This window comes from Strix uralensis, chromosome 10 (genome assembly GCF_047716275.1).
Source record: "Strix uralensis isolate ZFMK-TIS-50842 chromosome 10, bStrUra1, whole genome shotgun sequence".
In the NCBI taxonomy this organism is placed as follows: Eukaryota; Metazoa; Chordata; class Aves; order Strigiformes; family Strigidae; genus Strix; species Strix uralensis.
In genome coordinates, this window is record NC_133981.1 from 7,462,816 (window position 1) to 7,483,219 (window position 20,404).

Below are 20,404 nucleotides of genomic sequence, written 5' to 3' on the forward strand. Positions count from 1 at the left end.
AATTCAGCCTTGCATAGCTCTGGGTCTTGCATCCAGACACGCCCCTGACCACATGCTTGCAGTGTTAGGGCGGTGGCAGGCATTTTCTTTTCCCCTTTTCTGTCTGTTTTCCAGCAGTGACCGTGGTGGGTGCTCTGCCCGGCCTGCTGGGCAGACAGTTTGTGGGTGTCACCTCTGCTCCCCTTTGGGAGGGTTTGCCCCAGGAGGTGCAGGTCAGCATGGACGGCAGAGGCAGTGCAAGGCCTAAAAAAGCAGGAACTGGGGGGTGGGGCGGGGATTTATTTACGTGGCGAGGCCATTTCTGCTGGGTGCTCCTGGCGAGGCCAGCACTCTGGCACAAGATGCTGAGCGCTGCCCACACGCCGCTGCCGGAGGGCCCCAAAATGGCCGCTCCGCCCTCAGGCACCCACCTCCCCGTTGCTACGCGACGGGCAGAGCCCGCCGCCGCCGCCTGCTGGGAACTACAACTCCCAGGCACTCCCCTCCCCGGGGGGAAACGACTACAGCTCCCAGCATGCCCCGCGCGCCAGGGGCGGGGCGCCGCCGGGGCCGGCACTACATTTCCCGGCAGGCGTTGGGGGCGGCGGCCAATCCGCGCGGCTTAGGTTGGTGGGTGCGAGGAGCGGGGTTGGCTTCCGCGGGAGTAAGCGGGCCGCGGAGAGGAAGCGGCGCAGGGGAAGCAGCGCCGGTGACATTTCCTTTCGGGCCGCCCCTCACCCCCCCTCCCCTCCTCTCCCGCTGCCGGAGCGGGGCCCCGAGAATGGCAGCGTTAGGAGGTCGGTGCGGCCGGGCCAGCGGGACAGGGGAATGGGCTGAAGCGGGGGAGCGGCCTGTGGGGTGGGGCGCCCGGGGAGGGGTCGCTGCTGAGGGCTGTTAGGGCCTGTGTGTTGAGGGGTGTCTCTGTGGGGGGCACGCAGAGGAGGGGGGTTGCGGCCTCTCTGCTGAGGGGCGTCGGGGAGGGTGCTTCATGGAGGGGGTGTCCTTGGGGAGCACCGTGTGAGGGAGGGGGGGTGCGTGGGGTCCCTGGGCTGAGGGGTGACTGTGAGGGGCAGGGGTGCTTGGCTGAGGGGCCTCCAGTGTGGGGGTGTCGCTTTCGGATGGGGAAGGTGATAGCAGAGGAGGGTGCCTGGGAGGTGTCTGTGGGGGAGGGGGGGTCAGGGCTGTGAGGTAAGAGTGCCCCTGAGAGAGGGGAGAGAGCAGTGCCCTCTGCGGGGAGGTGTGCAGTGGGCTTTGTTAGGGTGGAAGGAGGGTTTCCTGTGAGGGACACCCCTGCACTGTGGTCTGCGTGAGGGGAGCTGAGTCGAGAGGGAGGAGTGGGGCTATCCATGATGAAAGGGTTTTGTGAAGGTGAACATGTGGGGAGTGGAGAAGGGAAGGGTGCCTGAGAAATTAATGTAGAGAGTATTTTGGGGTGATGTTGGAGGAACAGACATAACATTTTGAGGTGCAAGTGAGACGAATATTAATAGAGGAAAAAGATGCTTGGGGCAGGAGGGGGAAAATTAAGGTGATTAAGGTGACTGGGAAGGTTTCATGGGGTGAAAGCTGTAATGTGTGTAGTGTCAAGAACTGAATAGAAAAACTGGAATATAGGGATGAGTATCTATTCCAGCACTGGAAGCTGCCTTGATTGCATGTGCTCATTGCCCAAGTGACTGGCAGAGTTAGAGAGGAACTATTTTGCATCTTTTCCACTGTTAGAAAGTGAATTAAACTCTTCTGGAATGAGCTACTTGAGAGTTCTCTTGTACATCAAGGTGTTGCTAGGTAGGAAGCCTTGGAACCGATCTAGCAAAGTATTATTTACTTGGAATTTGCTTGCTAGTGATTAACATTGTTTCTAAACAAGTTCAAGTACGAATTCTCACCTTCCCTAATGATTGGTTAGTTTTGTATGTTGGAACTCAGTTACTGTGATAAACTCCCCTGTTGTAGATCTTACCTTTAAGTATCTACTTTAAGTATTTACTTATTTTAGTATTTGAGGGGAAAAAAAAAAAGTGTTTTGAAGACTTTTCCTAACAGTACTTTGAAGAGACACTGACAATATTTGGCCCCAAGCCTGCCATGGGAAATGTGTGCCCAACAGTAGATCCCTACTGATTCAATTGTGACTGTGCTCAAAGCTGTGCCTGAATTCTGAGTAAGAGAAATTGTAACTGCTGTATATCACCACGAGTTAGAGTTTAAATCTCCTATTCATCATCAACATTGTTGTTCGCTATCCTCTTTGCCCCTTTGTGTTGCCCAAAATTTGTTGGAAGCATTCTCTGTTGCAGTCAGCAGCTTTACCTGATTTGCAGCTCTTGCCACCTAATGTTTTTCTTTTGAGCTCTCCTTTGTTGTTGTTGGGTAAAAAATTTGTTGCTGTTACGAAACAGATTTTTGTGCTTGAGATATTGCTCAATTTTCACTTTGGGATTTACTTCATTAGCCATGTCACGTGTTACGTAGAAGCATATGCTCCACTTCATATGTTTCCACAATGATACGCGAGCTCATTCACACCTGAGTAATTTTAAATGATAATTGTATCTTATTTGTAAAGAGAAACATGTAACCTTATACACAAATTTATTTGAATTTAAGTTTGTTGTCTGACATGCTTATCAGGGCTGTTTCATGAGTCTACACTATTAACCATCACTCGTGTACGTTAGTAGTCAGTTCCTGTTTCAGTGTGGAGTTAAGTACATACAGACTTGCGTAATGGTGATGAAGGTTGGGGGGTTATTTCATGCATTCTTTGTTTTTCTCATTTTATAAGTCAGTAAGCATTGTAATTCTTGACTTAATTTCCCCCTTCCCAAGTAATATGTAATAAATATGAACTATTTATATGATTTTTTTCTTAATATTAATGAATATAATTTTATAGGTTAACAGTAAACTACATGCACATTGGGAAAAGGGAAAAAGATATTGAGATACATTTTCAAGGGTCAGTAAAGATATAAAGTTTAGACCTGCTCTTGATGGATGGTGACAGTGAGAAAGTACGGAATATTAATTTGTGCTAGTTCTTGTTGGGGGGGGGCGGGGGGCTGTTTGTCTGTTTTTTGTTAAACAGTTTCAATTTTGCTTTGTAGAACCAAGTAAGTTTTCACAAACACTGAACGGAATTCCTTCTTCAAACACAGTCAGCAGCGGGATGGACCCCTTCCATGCTTGTAGTATTCTTCAACAGCTTAAAACCATGTATGATGAAGGACAACTGACGGATATCGTAGTGGAAGTGGATCATGGGAAAACATTCTCCTGTCATAGGAATGTTCTTGCTGCAATCAGTCCTTATTTCAGGTACAATAGTACATTGTTCTAGTGGTGATCAAAAGCAGAATTATAACTTATTTTTGTTAAATGAAAATTTAAAAAAATTACACCTATACTAATATTCCATTATAGTAATATTCCATTTAACTATTGATAATATAATGCACCTAGTACATAAAGATTATTGTTCTCTTTAAGATCAATGAATTATCAGTGTGTTTATCAAAGGAGAGTTTCACTGGAGAAAATGTAATGCTATTTAAAAAAACAAAACAAAACAAAAATGCCTCCAGTATTGAGGGTATCTTGGATACAGTAACAGCATAGTTAAACTACTTGTTTCCTTTGAAAGTTATATATTCTGGTGTGCTAGAATATGCACATGGAATAACATGTTGAAAGTTGAGTGCAAAGACTTGGCTATGTCAAGAGCTTTGTTTGTAAACTGACTAAATTTTAATATGGGGTTAGGGAGATAACTAAACAAGAAATTCCAGCTTGCCACTTTTGTTTCAGTAAGTCTAGAACTGATCTTAAATTTAGGTACCCAAACAGGACAGTGTAACATCAGTGATAAAAGTATTTGTGCTGATACAAGGGCGAATGCATTGCGATTAGCTGTACAATATAATTTCTTATACCTGTAGTTAGAAGGTAATTACAAATAAACTGCTAAATATTTTTTCTTTTGTAGATCTATGTTCACTAGCGGCCTTACAGAGAGTACCCAGAAGGAAGTTCGTATAGTTGGTGTTGAAGCAGAGTCAATGCATTTAGTATTGAACTATGCATATACCTCCAGAGTAATGCTGACAGAGGCCAACGTTCAAGCTTTGTTCACTGCAGCTAGTATCTTCCAGATCCCTTCCATACAAGACCAGTGTGCTAAATATATGATCAGTCATTTGGACCCACAGAACTCCATTGGGGTGTTTATCTTTGCTGATCACTATGGTCATCAGGAACTCAAAGACAGATCGCAAGACTACATTCGTAAAAAGTTTCTGAGTGTCACCAAAGAGCAAGAATTTCTTCAGTTGAGAAAAGACCAACTGATAAGTATACTCGACAGTGATGATTTAAATGTAGACAAAGAAGAACATGTTTATGACAGCATTATAAGGTGGTTTGAACATGAACAAAATAAGAGAGAAGTGCACCTTCCAGAAATATTTGCCAAATGCATCCGTATGCCTCTGTTGGAAGAGACATTTTTAGAGAAAATCCCTCCCATGTTTGCACAGGCTATGGCCAAAAGCTGTGTACAAAAGGGACAACATAGTGCCAATGGCTATACACAACGGCTTGGAATGACCGCTTCTGAAATGATCATATGCTTTGATGCTGCCCACAAACACTCAGGAAAGAAGCAAACAGTGCCTTGTTTAGATTCGGTCACAGGGAGAGTGTTTAAACTATGCAAGCCACCAAATGACTTGAGGGAGGTTGGAATTCTTGTATCTCCTGATAACGATATTTATATTGCGGGTGGTTACAGACCAAGCAGCAGCGAGGTCTCCATTGACCACAGAGCAGAGAGTGATTTTTGGATGTATGATCACTCTGGCAATAGGTGGATTCCGAAAGCTCCTTTGTTGCGAGCCAGAATAGGCTGCAAATTGGTTCATTGCTGTGGTAAACTGTATGCAATAGGTGGTCGCGTTTATGAAGGAGATGGGCGAAACTCACTCAAGTCTGTGGAGTGTTATGACAGCCGAGAGAACTGTTGGACAGCTGTCTGTCCAATGCCTGTAGCAATGGAGTTTCATAGTGCTGTGGAATATAAGGATAACATCTATGTTTTACAGGGTAAGGTGGCTTGACTGACTATGTGGTGTTTTATTGGAAGTGGGTATTGTTCAGTCCAACTGTCTGCGCTCTCTTAAGCACCTTAGAAAACCCAACTTTACTGGACACTTGAAGAGTGTCCTGGGACAATGGAGTGGGAGGAAGGCTAGGGAGAGCTGTGGGTGAGGAAGAGGGAGGTTGGTCCTGAAGTTCTCCAGCCCTGGGAATGTGTCACTAAGTTGTGGTATTGAGTTATTGCACAAACAGCAGTTTTGGTGGTGTTCTAAGCCAGCAGGACAGTATTAAATTTTTCTGTGAAAATTCTTTATTAAATCTTCTTTATCTGAAATGCACTACAGTTGAAGAAAAGATACTGTCCTGTAAAAAAGCACTTGCCGTTTTGTTTAGCTAAACCTGTGAAAATTCTTGGTGTCTGTATTCTTGGTGACATGTAAAAGTACAAGGCCTTCCTTTCCTGCCTTACCCTGCTTTTTGAAGTCATCCTGGTAACTGAGAAAGATGGTTTCTCTCTTCCTAGTTAACACTGTTTCTTTGGTCAGTAATTATAGTACTGCCTTTATGTCCTTCCAGTAAATGATCAGACTTACTGGTGTATTAGATATTGATTCTTAAATGCATAAAAAATCTCGTTATGGGGATAGATCAGATTTATTCTTCCCTTTATTTATGGGATTAATATAAAATACATATTTGTGTGTATGCATGAGCCATATAGCAGTCTACACTTAAAAGTGCTGAGACTGGGCTATGAGGCTGTAGTAAGAGTCCCAAGAACTAGAAAGAAAGGAGGAGGTGGGTGTCTTGGTTATGTTTTGCTAAGGGCCACCTCTGTGTAAACACCTGCAGAAGTTGGGGTCTTGGATCCATACCAGCTCCCTCTTTGGGTCACTCTCCTTGCAAAGCTGGACCACAGGAAAGAAACAGGTTAGAGAATACTGTAAGGTCATTGTTATTTACAGGAAGAAGTCAACCTGATTTCTTGACTTTGCATTCCTGCCACTCAGTAAGGTTGGTGGGCTTCCACAGGATTTGCAGAGAGTTGTCATCTTCTTTTGTTGTTTCTGTATCAGGCTTAACTGTGGCTTTAAATATGTCTGTTACACTAGCAAGTTCTCTCAGTCTATCTCATCTGTTGGGTCAGACGTCTGCTTTAGATGGTTAAAAGGAATGCTGAAGAATATTTAACTTAGTAGAGTATTCATTCATCCTTTAAATGTTTTTAGAACTGCTGAAAAATAGATATTATTATAACCTATAGAATAAGAGTGCATCTGGTTTACAAATTTTAGCTGCACTAATTCTGTGCTTCAGTGGTTTAAATGACAACTCAGTGCTCCCATAACTAAGCAAGCTGCTTCACTGTGCTAACCAGCAAATTATAAAGATTTGTGTGATGGGAAATAGGCAACTTTTCTATTTGAGTGTGGTAGATAAAACCTTGATTGAGTTGCACTGAAGTAGTATAACAAAGTTAACTTTCAGTAATTTTTCTAGAGAAAGCTCATAAGTTTGAAGTAGTCAATAAAGATTGATGAGAGTATTAAAATGCCAACAGAATGCCAGCATCAGTCGTAGGAGATTACACTGTGGAACAAAAATGAATAATCAAAAAATGTATTATCTGTAAGACTTAATCTCTTGAGCTATGTTCCACCCATTTTACTGTATTTCTGTATTCTTTGTTATACTTGAGGTGCTTGGTTACACAGCAGCTTGGTTAAAATTCTTAAAATAGCCATGTAAAATTATATATAATTTGAGTTATGCTAATATTTGGCAAATGTTAGACCTTTCTTCCCATGGGCTTCACAAAAGACAAGGTGGCTTTTATCCGTGTTCTTTTCATCAAGTTTGCAGAGCATGAGCTTTCAGTCATCGGAACTTCCATTATCTATGGTCTGTAGCTGCTACTCTGTGCAGTCAACAGAAGAGAGGTTTTATAATCTAATCGCAAAACTAATGATGAATCAGTAGCTTCATGCAAGTATTCACCTGGCATCCTTTTAAGCAAATCCACCTTAATGTGTAACCCAGCCACCTGATACAAGTAGCTTCAAAATCTGTGTAGTACCAGACACGATTATTTGCTCAGATTTAACAACTTTCAAGCACTGAATTCTGAGACTCCATGGTCTGTAGATGACATGTTATGAAGATGTTAAAGAACAAAACAAATACTTCGGATGTTTCAGGACTGGAATCTTGAAGTGTTTTGTCCCAAATTATTAAGCATGGTTTAGAAGTAGTAAAGGATAGCCAGGAAATATGTAAAACACTGTATTTCTGATATGTTTTAAATTCCTTCTTCAGTTGGAATAGAAGCTCAGAGTAGTTCTTACTCATGCTATTAATATTTTTGTAATGCACTTGGAAGAAAGCAGGCGATGGTGCTAGGTTTTTTGTGATGGGATCAAAGCTTTTAAAAATTGGTAGACCGTTTCTGTCTGTGGAAGAACATACCTGAAACCTTAGTAGCTGCAGAATTGCTGTTCTGGAAATGAAGCATAAGTTATGTTTTTATTTTTCCTCTCTCTTTTCAGGGGAATTTTTTCTCTGCTATGATCCTCAGAAGGATTACTGGGGATTTTTGACCCCAATGACTGTGCCTAGAATCCAAGGCTTGGCAACTGTATACAATGACTCCATCTACTACATAGCTGGAACCTGTGGAAACCATCAACGTATGTTTACCGTAGAGGCCTATGACATTGAACAAAATAAGTGGACTCGAAAAAAAGACTTCCCGTGTGATCAGTCCATTAATCCGTATATAAAACTTGTACTCCTCAAAAATAAACTCCATCTGTTTGTCAGAGCTACTCAAGTCACTGTTGAAGAACATGTTTTCAGAACCAGCAGGAAGAATTCACTCTACCAGTATGATGAGGTTACTGACCAATGGCAAAAAGTATACGAGACTCCAGATAGGCTCTGGGATTTAGGCCGGCATTTTGAATGTGTTGTTGCTAAATTGTATCCGCAGTGTCTTCAGAAAGTTATTTAATTTTTTTTTTCAGTAACAGGCCTTTCAGTGGTAATCTGATGCTAGAGAAAACATGTCTTAAAAGAAAACAAAGAAATTCTGTCAGTATTTATTGTAAGCTGAAACAGACAGTTTTTTGTATATGGGGATGGGTGCTCTTTAAAGGTTGCAGTCTGGGGAGGGAATTACTGGTTCAGTTTCATATTTACTGATATTTTCCTGGGAAATGAGAAGGAGGTTACAAAGTGCAATTATCAGCATTTTTTTTCTGGTAAACACTTAATCATGTCATACTAGAGGGGTGTTTTTGTGGTAAGAGCAAATTAAGTGGAAGAGCCAGGATAACTATGCACTACAGTGAAAGAAAATCTAGCATTAATAGCTAAGGATGTCCAAGATGTTTTGAAGTGACTTTTCTTCTTTTTCTCTTTTTTTTTAAATACGGGTAAAATTTGAGGCAATATCACTAAGTTGTTTTTTCTTTTTTATTTTAGATTGCAAGTACATAGAGGAATGGTAGATCCTGATTCATAATGATCTTTTTTTTGTACTGTTTTTGAAGTCTGCTAAGATGTTTGATGTTGTTTGTGCACTACAATTTGGGAGGAAAAACTCAAGTCAGAATTGGAACATGGAGTACCTTTGCCCCAGACGGAGGCCTGTTCAGATTACTGTACCACTTCCTGTCTGTGGGTTTTTGTTAAAATTGAGCTTAATGATGGGGGGAGGGGGAGTGGAAATCCCAACACCTATTTTCTGCCACATAGATGTAGTGCTGTAAAAATATTCTTTTTGACACTGCTTAAAACCTTTTTTTTTTCATCCCATAAAGGGCTCTAACCCAAAAGTTGATGGTGCTAGTACATTTTTAATACTTGTCTGAAATGGGCTAGCCTTATGCTGCTCTTTAAGACAGCCTGTTATTTTTCATGGAGTGTGTGTCTGTCTTCAGGCCCTGTCCTGTCATCATATCGTCTTTTTTAACATAACATTTTTACTGCAGTGGTATTCTTGCACAGAATGGTGACAGGATATGGCCTTAATAATATTGATTTTTTTTTTCTTTTTGTGTGGAGTGTTCATTCTGTCTCCACTAAAGTACAGTGCTACGTGCAGAGTTGGCATGTGCTCCAGTAATTTGGAAAAGTGTGGCTTAACTTTTACAAGTTGTTTTTCTTTTCTCCCTGCAGTCAGGCCCTCAAATATCTTCTATTTCATTCTGATCTATAATGTGAAAATTTGCACTACTGAGCTGTCTTAATTATCCAGTGTATTAAAGCAAAATTGGCAATAAGTGTCCATGGCTTAAATAATCTTAGATGCAAATACTGAATAGGGATCCAATATATTGCAACACTTTTCTCTATGTATTTAACATTTAGCTTATTTTTAAGTAAATAAGTTCAGAGTTCAGCCTCTACTTTCAGTAGTGAAAACTGGATTTAAAAGGGAAAAGATGAATCCTAAAACTCGTATCAGCTGAAACTTGCCAGGTTTAATTTGTTTACAGCTCTAATTTTTGCAGAGCTGTATGTTATCTTACTCTTCCCTATTTTCTCGGTTGACCTAAGTAAACCAGGTAACTTGAAATGGCAGTGGCCATCACGGACTGTAAGTGCTTACCATTATCTGGCTTAACAGCTGATATTTCAGTAAGCCAAATATTTAGCTCATTGTTTATCCCCCTGGCATGGCTGAGGATTTGGATAATGTTTGTTTACTATGTGGTCTTACTGTTTCCAAATGGGATCTTTCTAATACATGAAAATACTCCCCTGGTTCTATTTCTTAATTCTTGCACAAAATGTTTAAAAGGCAAAAACAAACAAAAAAACTGTGAAATGAAAAGGATAACAAGAAAAATGCCTCTTTGCATTACATACCTCATCTTCCAGAGATTCACCAAACTGCTTCTTTCAAATGCGAGCGCCTGATTGTTTGTTTTTTTTTCTGAAGCTGAAGTTGACAATTCTTGCTAAGACTGCATTTTCCTACAGTGTTGAGGTGTGTTCCTTTGTTTAGTTTTCTTCTGGATACTGTTTTATATATATCCATAGCCAAGAATAAGAGTTTTTTTTAAAAGTACAACTAATTTCATTTTAAAAATTATCCTTAGTCCTTGGCTAGCTCTCTTTGCGCTGTTGTAGGCCTCTAGCTGCAAGCTTTCTGAAGCACCCTCCCTAACAGTGTTGCATTTGTGTGTAAAACCATTTTTTTTGCAAAGTGTTATGTAACTTTTTTCTTTTTTTTTTTAAGCTTGGTTGAATATTTACAAGACTTCTTGCTGCTTTTTGACAATCTTCTATATTTATTTAGTAGAACAAATTTCAATATATTACTTGAAACTATGAAATAGAATTGAGTTAGCAATTGACTGGTCATGTGATGTATAGAAGTACAATATGCTGTGGTTAATTCTGCAGTAGGTTTGTTAATTTTGTTTATCTGCACTAAAGTACGAAGATCTCCATTCTGTTTAACCATTCAAACTGAGGGTGTGATCCAAGTCTGTAATGTGTTTAAAAGCTAAATCCTGGAACTTGCCGTGGGAGTAGAATATACTAAATCTTGTGCATGAGGAGTTTGTTGAGACAGTAACGTAGCTGTGACATTTTGCCAATTCTTAAATGCTTCTACATTTTGCTGAAAGTCAGATTCCTGGTAAAGTTTTGCTTTAGAGTCAGGCTTAAGTAAACTTGCACAGCACAAAAAAAAAAAAATGCACCAAAGGTACTGATAATATTTAAACAGTAATCTGTGCATTTTCCCCAGTTGGTATTTTTTCTGCATTCATTTATTTCCCTTTATTAAATGAATTTCTAGTGTTGTAAGGACTTACATGAGTGTAAATCTCTTTTCCAAAATTATTAGTTACTTTAGAAGGAAACATTTTGTAATTTCCACTTGATTCCATCAGTAAAATTTAGAATAACTAAAAGCAGTTTTGGTGCACCAAACATGCAGTGTGTGTGTGTGTTCCACAAGAAATCGAAGAGCTCCCTGTTCGTAAGGCTGTTTAGAAATGGCATCCAACATTCAGTGCTCAGGTATGTTAGTAAGAAGTACTGTAGTCCTATGAGGGCAAATGTGTGGATTTTTAAACATTTTGCCATAATTGCACAATTTTGCATTTTTACTTAATGTCATGTTATGTTTCTTAAAATAAACCTATTGTTGAAATACAATGGAGTTCAACTGGTGGTGTGATAAATCTCTTGCATTTTAGTAGATTTCTGAAATGATGTATCTCTTTGATGCTTGTTCAGTTCTATTTCTGCACTTGTGTGTCTCAGCTGTACGTAATGTCACTTTTTTTAAGGCAGCACTACACGGTTGCTTGAGGTGGAAGGTGCTTTGTTCTGCTTTGTTGTCTTGTTCTTGTTTCTTTCCTCTTCCTTTCCTCCCTGTCTTTGGCTGGAGCTGACATCCCAGCAAGAATGTCAGGCAGGGCTTTCCAGTCTGTATATTGGAAAACCCCAGAATGCTTTGTGCTGGATTTCCCAGCATCCTCACTTAGGAGGGAAGTTACTTCCCAGGTGGCAAAAGGGACAGAGAGAGCAGTAATGTGGTTGCAAAGGAGTCTGCTGCAGAGCTGAGAACGAGAGGCCTCCTCTTCCTGAGCTGTTTTAAGCAAAACTCCAGAATTATATATGGCTTCTGATTAGTGATAGCGCTTAGTACATCTGCCTGTAAATGATACTTTTTATTCAAGAACCTTTGTTCTCTTTCAGAGACTAAGGACTTCAGCGGTGATGCTGTCATTGCATCAAGTTCTCTTGGGAAGGTGCTCCTGTTGACAGGTTCTTGCAGGTGTTATTTCCACCCCGCCACCCCCTCAGCCCCAGCCTGTAAACTTGTCAGGGTGTGATCTGAAGGCTTCACTGGGCCACTTAGTCACAGCAGAAGTGATTCAGGAGTCTGGTCTGGTGGTGCTTGTGTATCTTCAGATGAACTCTGGCACAGGTGAGCAGTGTTGGGCTGGGTTGGCTGTCGTGGCGGCCTGCTCGTGAGCTATGCGGTGCGGTACCCACCTTTCTGGAGACTGCTGCAGGATGATCCTAACCTTGGGTGAGTTTGTGCTAACTGATCCACGCTCCTGGTCACTGGTTCGGGATGGTACAGCCCCTCCAGTCAGACCGAAGAGCAGCCTGCAGCTCTCCAGTTACAGCACCCAAGGGTCCCAGGCTCTTTGTGTAATCACTGGTTTATTTTGTGTGATCACAGCATTGTTCCTCTTATACTTGAGCTCCTTTCCTCCAACCTATGACAACATGTACAGGACCATCTTGGTATCTTTTCTGTTCACAGCCCTTCTGTTGCTGGGATGATTTCTCTGGAGAAATTAGCTAGCAGAGCAGAGGCACTGCTTGCCTTCCAGCGTTCCTGTCCAGATCTGCAACTGCTCTGTTAAAAACCAGGGACACATCCTCTTGAAGAGCTAGCAGAAAAAGTGATGAAGCCAGCACAGAGGTAGGCTTGCTGTTTAACTTATTTTAGTGGGCTGAATAAATCAACAACACACACTAAACTGTATGCATTTTCTACTTGCTTCCACATCCAAGGACTCAGCTGGGGCCATGAAATACTAATGGCTGCTGTTAGGCAGACAGGTCTAACTAGATTTGGCTCTATTTTCATGCTGTCTCTGGAGTTTGCTAATAAAATAGTAACTGAGAGTTCAAATTGTCCATCCCCAGTATGGAGTTTGCAGTTGTAGCTACCCAATACTTGAATGGTAAAAGCATCCTAACCTGAGTGTCCCTGATTGCTGTCTCCTTTGGAGCACCTTTGCTCTGTCCAAAACTCTACAAACTTATAAGGAAAGATCCTCTAGTGCCAAGTGATGGTTTTGCAAAATGCTAGTATGTAATGAACTGTTGCGACTTAAAGAAATCAAAAAAGAGCTGAAGCTGTCAGGAACAAAAAAAGAGAGACCTCCCTATGTGATCCCCAAGACAAAAATTTATATTAAAGCATAATAACAAAAGACTTCAAGAAAAAGCTAAGCAAACTGTGTCGGCTTCCTGAGGACAATTCAAATTAACTTGGGGTCTGCAGTTTGGACAAAGCTAATGCTTCAGAAGCTAACTGGAATTATCTCCTTAAGGGTTTTTAACTGGAGGGGAAAAGAAACCGAACTGAGCAGTTGTAGCAGAAGCCTCAGTGAGTGCCTTGCTCTTCAGATACATCCTTTGCTGCAGTGCTCATGGCTCCTTCAAAAAACAGTCAGGTTGTCTATGAGTTAGTAGTAGCTGTTATCTGGTTTATAAAACATGTTTATGGGGATGTCTGCAAACTTTCAGCTAAGTCATCAAAGTCATATCTACAAGGCACTCTAGGTTTGTAATAGCCAGGGAGAGGGACCAGGGCCAAAACTGGACAGGAGTAGTTAGACCATGTTCTTTGATTTTCTAATTTCTCTTTTGCTCTCATGGCAAAAAAATAGATAATTGAATTGTCCCTCAGTGCCCCAAATTTCCTAGTAACTGTTGTGAAATCTTAATGCTTGGCATGCATTATCACGTGAAGTTATGCACGTCAACGGATGAGAGAACTTTGCATGGTCAAGTTAACCTATTCAGGTACTAGGAGGGCTCCCAGCTAACTAAGGGAGCAGTTTTGTCAGTTTTGCAAATGATTATAGCCTCTAAGTGTCAAAGGTGATTTTCCTTTTTTGGACACTAAAGTAAATTCTGATGTATTTTTTGAAGAGAGAAATAGATGGACACTTGGGAGATTGTTTCTGTCCTGGGGGAGGGTGGAATTCTTTTCTGACCATGTTGTTTTTCCTTTCAGACATCCTTTGGGAAGCAAGGCATGTTATTTTGGAAGCATTTGCTGGAGGAATGGAAAAACATCCCCACCCCCCGAAATAAAGTAGTATTACTTAAATGAAATAATCCACCAGGTTTGTTCCATGGCAGTCCACTTTCATGAACCCATGCTCTGGTTCTTCATAGCCCCAAGGCTGTGAAGAATTGCACTCACGTATGCTGCGTGCAGGGGAATATCTCAGTTGGGCGCTCACATGCAGTCAACAGGTGGAGAAATAACCACCCAGCTGTTGCTTTCTCCTTGTCTCTGCAACATGTACTCCCCTCTCTGCCTTTCAAAGGGGGAAGAGTTAGACCAGCAAAGCTTGAACCTCCCCCCTTTCTTAACATTTAGTTAAGGTCCTGCATGCCGCACTGCTGACTTACGTGTTTCTGTACTTTACACAAATAATAATGCAAATATCCACTGTAAGAGGCAGGTATTTATTAACTTTAGCTAAGTTTATGTGATCAAGCTATGGTTTAACAAGTTAGCAAAACCTAACTGATTTCTAATGTATCTCTCCATAGTGGATTTTCTGAAGCATAACAAAAGCTGAGTTTGGCAGCTTTCCCTTATGGGAGGTGACAGTGGGATCTCTTTCCTTTTTAGCCAACTAACTGCACACAAAACCTGTACAGACTCTACATCTTTGAACGCTTTGGCTCTCCACAGAATGTAATTTAAACCAGACACATCTCAGAAGTTGAGGTGTGTGTGGTGGCAGATAGTGAGCGTGATCGAGCACATGTATGAAACCCCACTGTGTTTCCTCATAGAAAAAAAAAATGCTGAAAATCCCCACTTAGTGAACATTTGGCTGGGTTTGACTGTTTTTGAAGGGCTAGGCAGCTTCCTGCATGTCATAAGCTTTGAGAAAAGAAGGCATAGATTTGCCTGAGGAGGAACAAAAGGGAAATAGATAAAGCATGATGTCGTGCTCTTTATAGTACCTGAGTGATGGTGAGGCCTTCCCAGCATGGAGGGACCACTGCTGCATGCAATTCTATAAAAGTAGGTCACAGGTTGCTCCTACATCCTACCGCTTCCTGCAGCTGTGGGCCAGGACCTCGCCTGGCCCCGCAGCCACAACAGGAGGCTGTGTGCCCTGACAGCCTCAGTTACTCTCTTTAAAGTGTGGAACCTGACCTGTTAAAAGACAGTATGTGCTTATTTAGATCTTTTAAGTGTCACTGAGTACTAGCAATAATAACATACCTGTAAAACATCAACCAAAATAGTACCAAATAAATTCATTTAAAAGAATGCTCTCTGTGTTCCCATGTCTCCTTAGACCTGCATGTGACCTCTGTTCTACAGCTCTTACTGTCGTAGAAAGCTGACAACGTCCAGTCCAAATGTAGAGAAGTATGAACTGTATGCTCGGTTTGTGCCAACTTTTGATTCTCTTTTATGATACGTAGATAACTTTTGATTATCTGTAAACTTGAATTCCAAATTTCATTAATTTGAAGTCAAGATGGTATATGATGCATCAGCTGCAGAAAAATATTTGTAGATAAATTTTTAATTACTTTACCCTTCCAGTGTGATTCTGTTAATATTCCTTCAGTAACAGATTTCTTCAAACATTCTGAGAAGTTCAGAGACAAGAATATTTGGTGAATATCAAATTAACCTTTTCCCACAGCCAATAAATGAAGTGCTTAAATTGTCTGCATATTTGGATTTTGTTTTTCTTAAAGATGTACCACATTTTACATCAAAAGTAGTATTGGAGAGCAAGTGTTAAGAAGCAAGAGCCATCTGATTAGTCATTCAAATTTCAATTTTTCATAGGCCAGTGAAATAGTAAAGGAGAGCTGCTGCTGCTTTTGTCCATCTCAACCACCAGTGGAGCTGACCAAATTTTTCCAAAGTGATTTTGAAAAGCAGTCTCAATGGTTTGAATTGCTATTGTGTCTGAAGTGTTTACAAATGGTAACAGCCCAATAACTATCAGCAGAAAACCTTTATAACTTAGGCACTTGCTATTAACATGGAGGTGGAAGGAGGGACAATATAATTTAACGTGGCAAATTCATGTTTTGATTTGATAAAGCACAGTTCTGAAATGACTCAGAGCCAAGGGAACTATCAAATGTCTGCAAACAAAGAAGAAAGCACATTTTTGGAAGAAAGACCAGCAGTGAAGAAGCTACTTAATTCTAAAAGTCTAAGGAATTTCACCTTCTGCAATGCCATTAAGTTTTTACAATAACATTATTCCTAAAGGTGTAGTGTTGAAAGAAATGACTCCTGTGAACTCTAGGTCTGTGTGACTGCAGCCTCTTCAATAGGCACCTTCTGATGACCTCCTGTCACTTAAGGATTTACTCCTTTTAGAAGACAGAAAACTACCAGATAGGCTTGTTATACTTCTGATTGTAAATCATTTTTAGAAAGAGTAACTGGTAGAAGCCATGACCAGTGAGTTAGAGCCGGACCGTAAGATCGATCAGACCAAGGTATGTCCAATTGGTATTCTCTCCCTGACAGTGAATTAATAGCGGATACCTGGAGAGACAAGAACAGAGTTAACTGTCAATACTCCCCAGTTTCCAGCAGTTTGCACTCTGCAATGCCAGAAGTAGCATCTTTGTATTTAATAGCCCTCGATGGATTTCTCCCAAGAATTTATCTTGCTATCTTTTGACCATTGGAGACTTTTTCTAGCGTGCTGTGACTGTTGGCTGGTAGAAGAATTCTTCTAAATGGGAGGGGTGTGTGTGTTGTGTGTCCTGTGCTTGTGAGAAGAGCATCTGAGCTGGCTGCGGTAGCACTGGTAGCAGTGTTTCTTATTAATGTGAACTGGGAGCTAGTGTGTGGTTTTAAGCATTTGTTGTGTTGTTGCAAGGAAGATATTTTTTTCTGGGGCAATATGAAATAGCATGGATGACTGCATGTGGCTACAAGGCAGGAAACATGGGCTACAGTAGATGCTGACTTGCAAAGTTAGCTTGGATGAATCATTTTTCTCTTTGTTTACCTTTTCTGCTGAGTTTTCTACTCAGATTGGATGAGAACATTACCCTGGCCCACCTACAGTCAGCTTTTTTTTTCCTGTTTGTTCTAGCGCTTTAGTGCATTGCAGCATCTGGATTATAAACACAGCAGGGGAATGTTTTAAATCCCCCAAATGGGCATTTGCAACCTAAGTCTTGTGGAAACATTCCTACTGAAAATGGGTTATATAAACCTCTGTAAAGCATGGGCTCACGTTGTGGACATTGTTCACTCACTAGTCCAAGTCAACTGCTTGATTACTGGCAAGAAATTCAGGAAGTTTCTGTACCCCCTCCCCTCACTCCAGGGTGAAATTCACCCCTGATAAGTGTTGCTGTGTCCTGTGAATCCCTTCATTTGTTCTTGAGTGATCAAAATAAGTCTAATGTAGGCTTTTAGGTGACCCAGAGGCCATGCCAGAGAATTTCAGCCAGAAGGTTAAAATTGTTATAGCAGGATGCGGTAAAAATAGGGGCTCTCTGTATGCAAATTCCCTGTGAGGAGAGTGAGAGCAGAGCCTGCAGAAATGTGTCACGAAGAAATAATAAGTTAATATGTACAGGGAAGAGAGGGAGGAAGGAAAAGGGATATCTGACAAATAATTTATTAACACCCACAGATCAGAGAGAGGTCAGCACTCCAATCACTGCAAATGGAGATTTGGCCCTGAATTTGTCCCTGGTGGGCGAAGGGACAATGTTCATGAAAGGTTAGTTAATGTGGGATGCGGTTGCCTTTGGATGTAACTTGAGGGGTTGGGTGGAAGAGGGTGTTGCAGGTTACAGGAAGGTCTTGCATCTAAGGATACAGCCTCTGATCTCAACCTTTGATCTCAGCTGCATCTGGGGTGGGGGAAGAGTTCAGCACATGGCTTTAAAAGCTGAGCAGGTTGCTGCCAGGGGAGCCAGCAACTGGAGTGCCACAGGGAGGGGAGCCTGAGTGGTACCCGCCTCTGCCGAGGAGAGAGCAGTCCCACTGGATGGCGGTTAGTGAGTTTTTATGTCTGGTGTGTGGTGGCTTGCTTGGGTTGAGGGAAGCTTGGCACCAGGGAGTCCCTGGGTCAATAGGTGAAGCTGCATTAGACTTGGTTTTGACTTGTCATGGTGTGCTCTCATATAACAACAAAAACCCCACCAATAAACAAAACGAATGTTGCAGGAAATAATTGTATAGTTCAAGAATAGTCCCTGGTTGATTTGGCTTATGAAATAGAGGACTGTGGTCATATGTGTTGGTTCCAAAAGACAAAAGTCCAATAAATTAAGGAAAGAAGTTGGTAATATCAACTGGATTGAGACATAAGGGCCTTGATTGTGCAAGAGACCTGGAATTCCTTTCTTTTTTAAGCTCTTGATAGTAGCCTCAGCCACTTTCCTAAAGAGGCGGGAAGAATAGTGGATAAAGAAGACCCAGTGAATAACCAACTCTTAAAAAAGTAGCAGGAATAAAGCAGAAAGCCTATAGGGAATGGTGGATAGAGAAATTGGAAGTCCAGACATGTATAGCTTCACAAAAAATGAAACAGGGGTGAAATAAGAGGCCCTACAAGTGAGTTTGGTCGTAACTCATTATTTTCCTCTGTTACAATAAAAGGTGAATAAAGAGGTGGGGCTTTCAATCTTTTTGGAATAAAGCAAAGATAAAACCTGTCAAAGATAGGGTGAGATGGGGTGATCTCAAAGAGTTGACAAATGAAATTCCATGCACAATGCAACTGGAGAACAACAAATGAAATATGTCTCCAATTGTTTAAATATGACCTGGAAAATTATAGGTCTGTAATTTTACTTCAGTGGTGTGGCAGGGCCTGAACAATATTGAGTGGAAAAAGCAAGCGTGGTCCTGGAGGTAAATGGGCCTTGACATAAGAAAACAAGGGCTTCCCAGAGGACATCAAACAGTTTAGAGAACAGTTATTAAAAAGGAAAATCAAAATGTAAAAGATTTCCTTGAAGTGGATATTGGAGAAGGAGCTGATATTAAATTAAGAAATAAAGAGCCAACCTGTAGAAGATGGAGGGCTGGTGCAGAGAAACTTTAAGGTGACAAAGACATGGCTAAGAGGGTGGTAATGGCAGAGGTAATGTCCTGCGGGAGAATTGTCCTGGGCCCTCCTTAGTGCTGATGTCTCCACAGACCATGGCGCAGGAGAAACAAGGGGAGAATGTGAATGTATCCCATTACTGTCTGTTCGTTGCTCAGGCTATTAAACTCTGTTAAACTAATTCCTAAAGTTCGGCTCCTCCAAGCCAGCCTCTGGAAGCCTTGTTTTACAGTCAGGGAAGTAAGAGTCAACTGGTGTGATTTTTATTTTTTAGTGTACACTACATTTTCATTTAACTTCAGTTCCTCTCTTTGGTTTTCTGTATTATGTAAGAATTTGCCTTGATAAAGAAAAGCTGGACAATGAAACTGATACCATAATCTGATTTTATGCTAATGTCTTCTCAATAAATCTTCCATTAAACAGAAAATGAAATTAAATGGACAAATATATTCATAATGTGAGACTTTTAAAGGTGGTGTGCAATTAGTCACAGTTTTACAAGCAGCGTGAATTGGTGGTAATAAAAAATAACCTTTCTTGTTAATCCCTGAAAATATATTTAAAGTTCAGGCTCAACCTTTTTAAAGGACTGCCAAAAAAGATTTGCATTTAAGGGGCCTGAGAATTTTTGCATATCTTGAACTTTGGTAGATTGTGAATACCAAACATAATGTTAAATAAGGAAATGTGTCCTCACTGTGCTCACCCCTTAATCAATTTTATTTTGCCTGATTTCAGAACCACTAGGATATGTCAATATTTTTGGGAGCTTGGTATCCTCCATAATATTTGAATGGCCTAAATTTGGTATAATAACTGTAAATGAAAGAAACAGTGCAATGAAATGCATATTTGATAAGTAACAAATGCTCTTAAATGTCTTGTCAATCATTCCAACATGACCACTATTACTCTTTAACTTGGGTTTCCTTTTAAAATCCCACCCTACAGTAATGAAGTATAGTTAATAAAATTCTAAAAGACAATTATTTTGTTCTATGGAAAAATTTAGATGATGGGGGATAATAGATTCTGCATCAGAATAACTTGTTCCGTATGTTCTGGATGCCTGTAATGGAAAAATAATATTCCATGAATTTCTCAGACCATTTTATGACTTAGTATCAGAAAAGGAGAAACTTTACAAGTACAATATTCCTTGCTGCTGAAATCATAACATAGTATCCCTCATAGTGTAACAGGACACTTTCATTATTATTTATTATTTTGTTGTAAAATATTTATGTAAATATTGTAAAAAAATGTAAAATATTATTATTTTGTTTTGTAAAAGGCTTCTTAGTTGGTCTTCTCTTGATGTAGCAATGGAATCTCAGAGAACCCAACAACTTGGCACCTGGATGTTATCCAGGTAGAAATTAGAATTCTTTAAGACTGGGTTTATTAAATATTACCATTTTGAACCAATGTTTCCTCCAGTTACAACGGGGTTTTGCTCATCTGCTTTGGAC

The 20,404-nt window shown here is 40.8% G+C and overlaps 2 protein-coding genes across 4 annotated transcripts in view; both read left to right on the plus strand.

The window, feature by feature from the left end:
• Window positions 1-653: 653 nt before the first annotated feature.
• Window positions 654-11,250, plus strand: KBTBD8 (kelch repeat and BTB domain containing 8). 2 transcript variants are annotated; one of them, XM_074879092.1, is made up of 4 exons: window positions 654-776; window positions 3,090-3,300; window positions 3,968-5,082; window positions 7,623-11,250. In XM_074879092.1, the coding sequence occupies exons 1-4, from the start codon at window positions 761-763 to the stop codon at window positions 8,084-8,086; spliced, it is 1,806 nt and encodes a 601-aa protein (XP_074735193.1). In that variant the 5' UTR covers window positions 654-760; the 3' UTR covers window positions 8,087-11,250. The 2 variants fall into 2 exon arrangements, with proteins under 2 accessions (XP_074735193.1, XP_074735194.1); XM_074879093.1 differs by having other exon boundaries at window positions 3,141-3,300.
• Window positions 11,251-17,850: 6,600 nt separating this feature from the next.
• LOC141947738 (monocarboxylate transporter 2-like) overlaps window positions 17,851-20,404 on the plus strand; it is a 59,595-nt gene continuing 57,041 nt past the window's right edge. For both annotated transcript variants that reach the window (XM_074879173.1, XM_074879172.1), the window contains exon 1: window positions 17,851-17,870. The gene's annotated coding sequence lies outside the window, so the exon portion shown is untranslated. The remainder of the gene's footprint in view (window positions 17,871-20,404) is intronic.

Coding starts and splice junctions, on each gene's coding strand:
- KBTBD8 (XM_074879092.1), top strand. Junction 3,301..3,967: donor GCAATCAGTCCTTATTTCAG/GTACAATAGTAC, acceptor TTTCTTTTGTAG/ATCTATGTTCACTAGCGGCC. Junction 5,083..7,622: donor TAACATCTATGTTTTACAGG/GTAAGGTGGCTT, acceptor CTCTCTTTTCAG/GGGAATTTTTTCTCTGCTAT.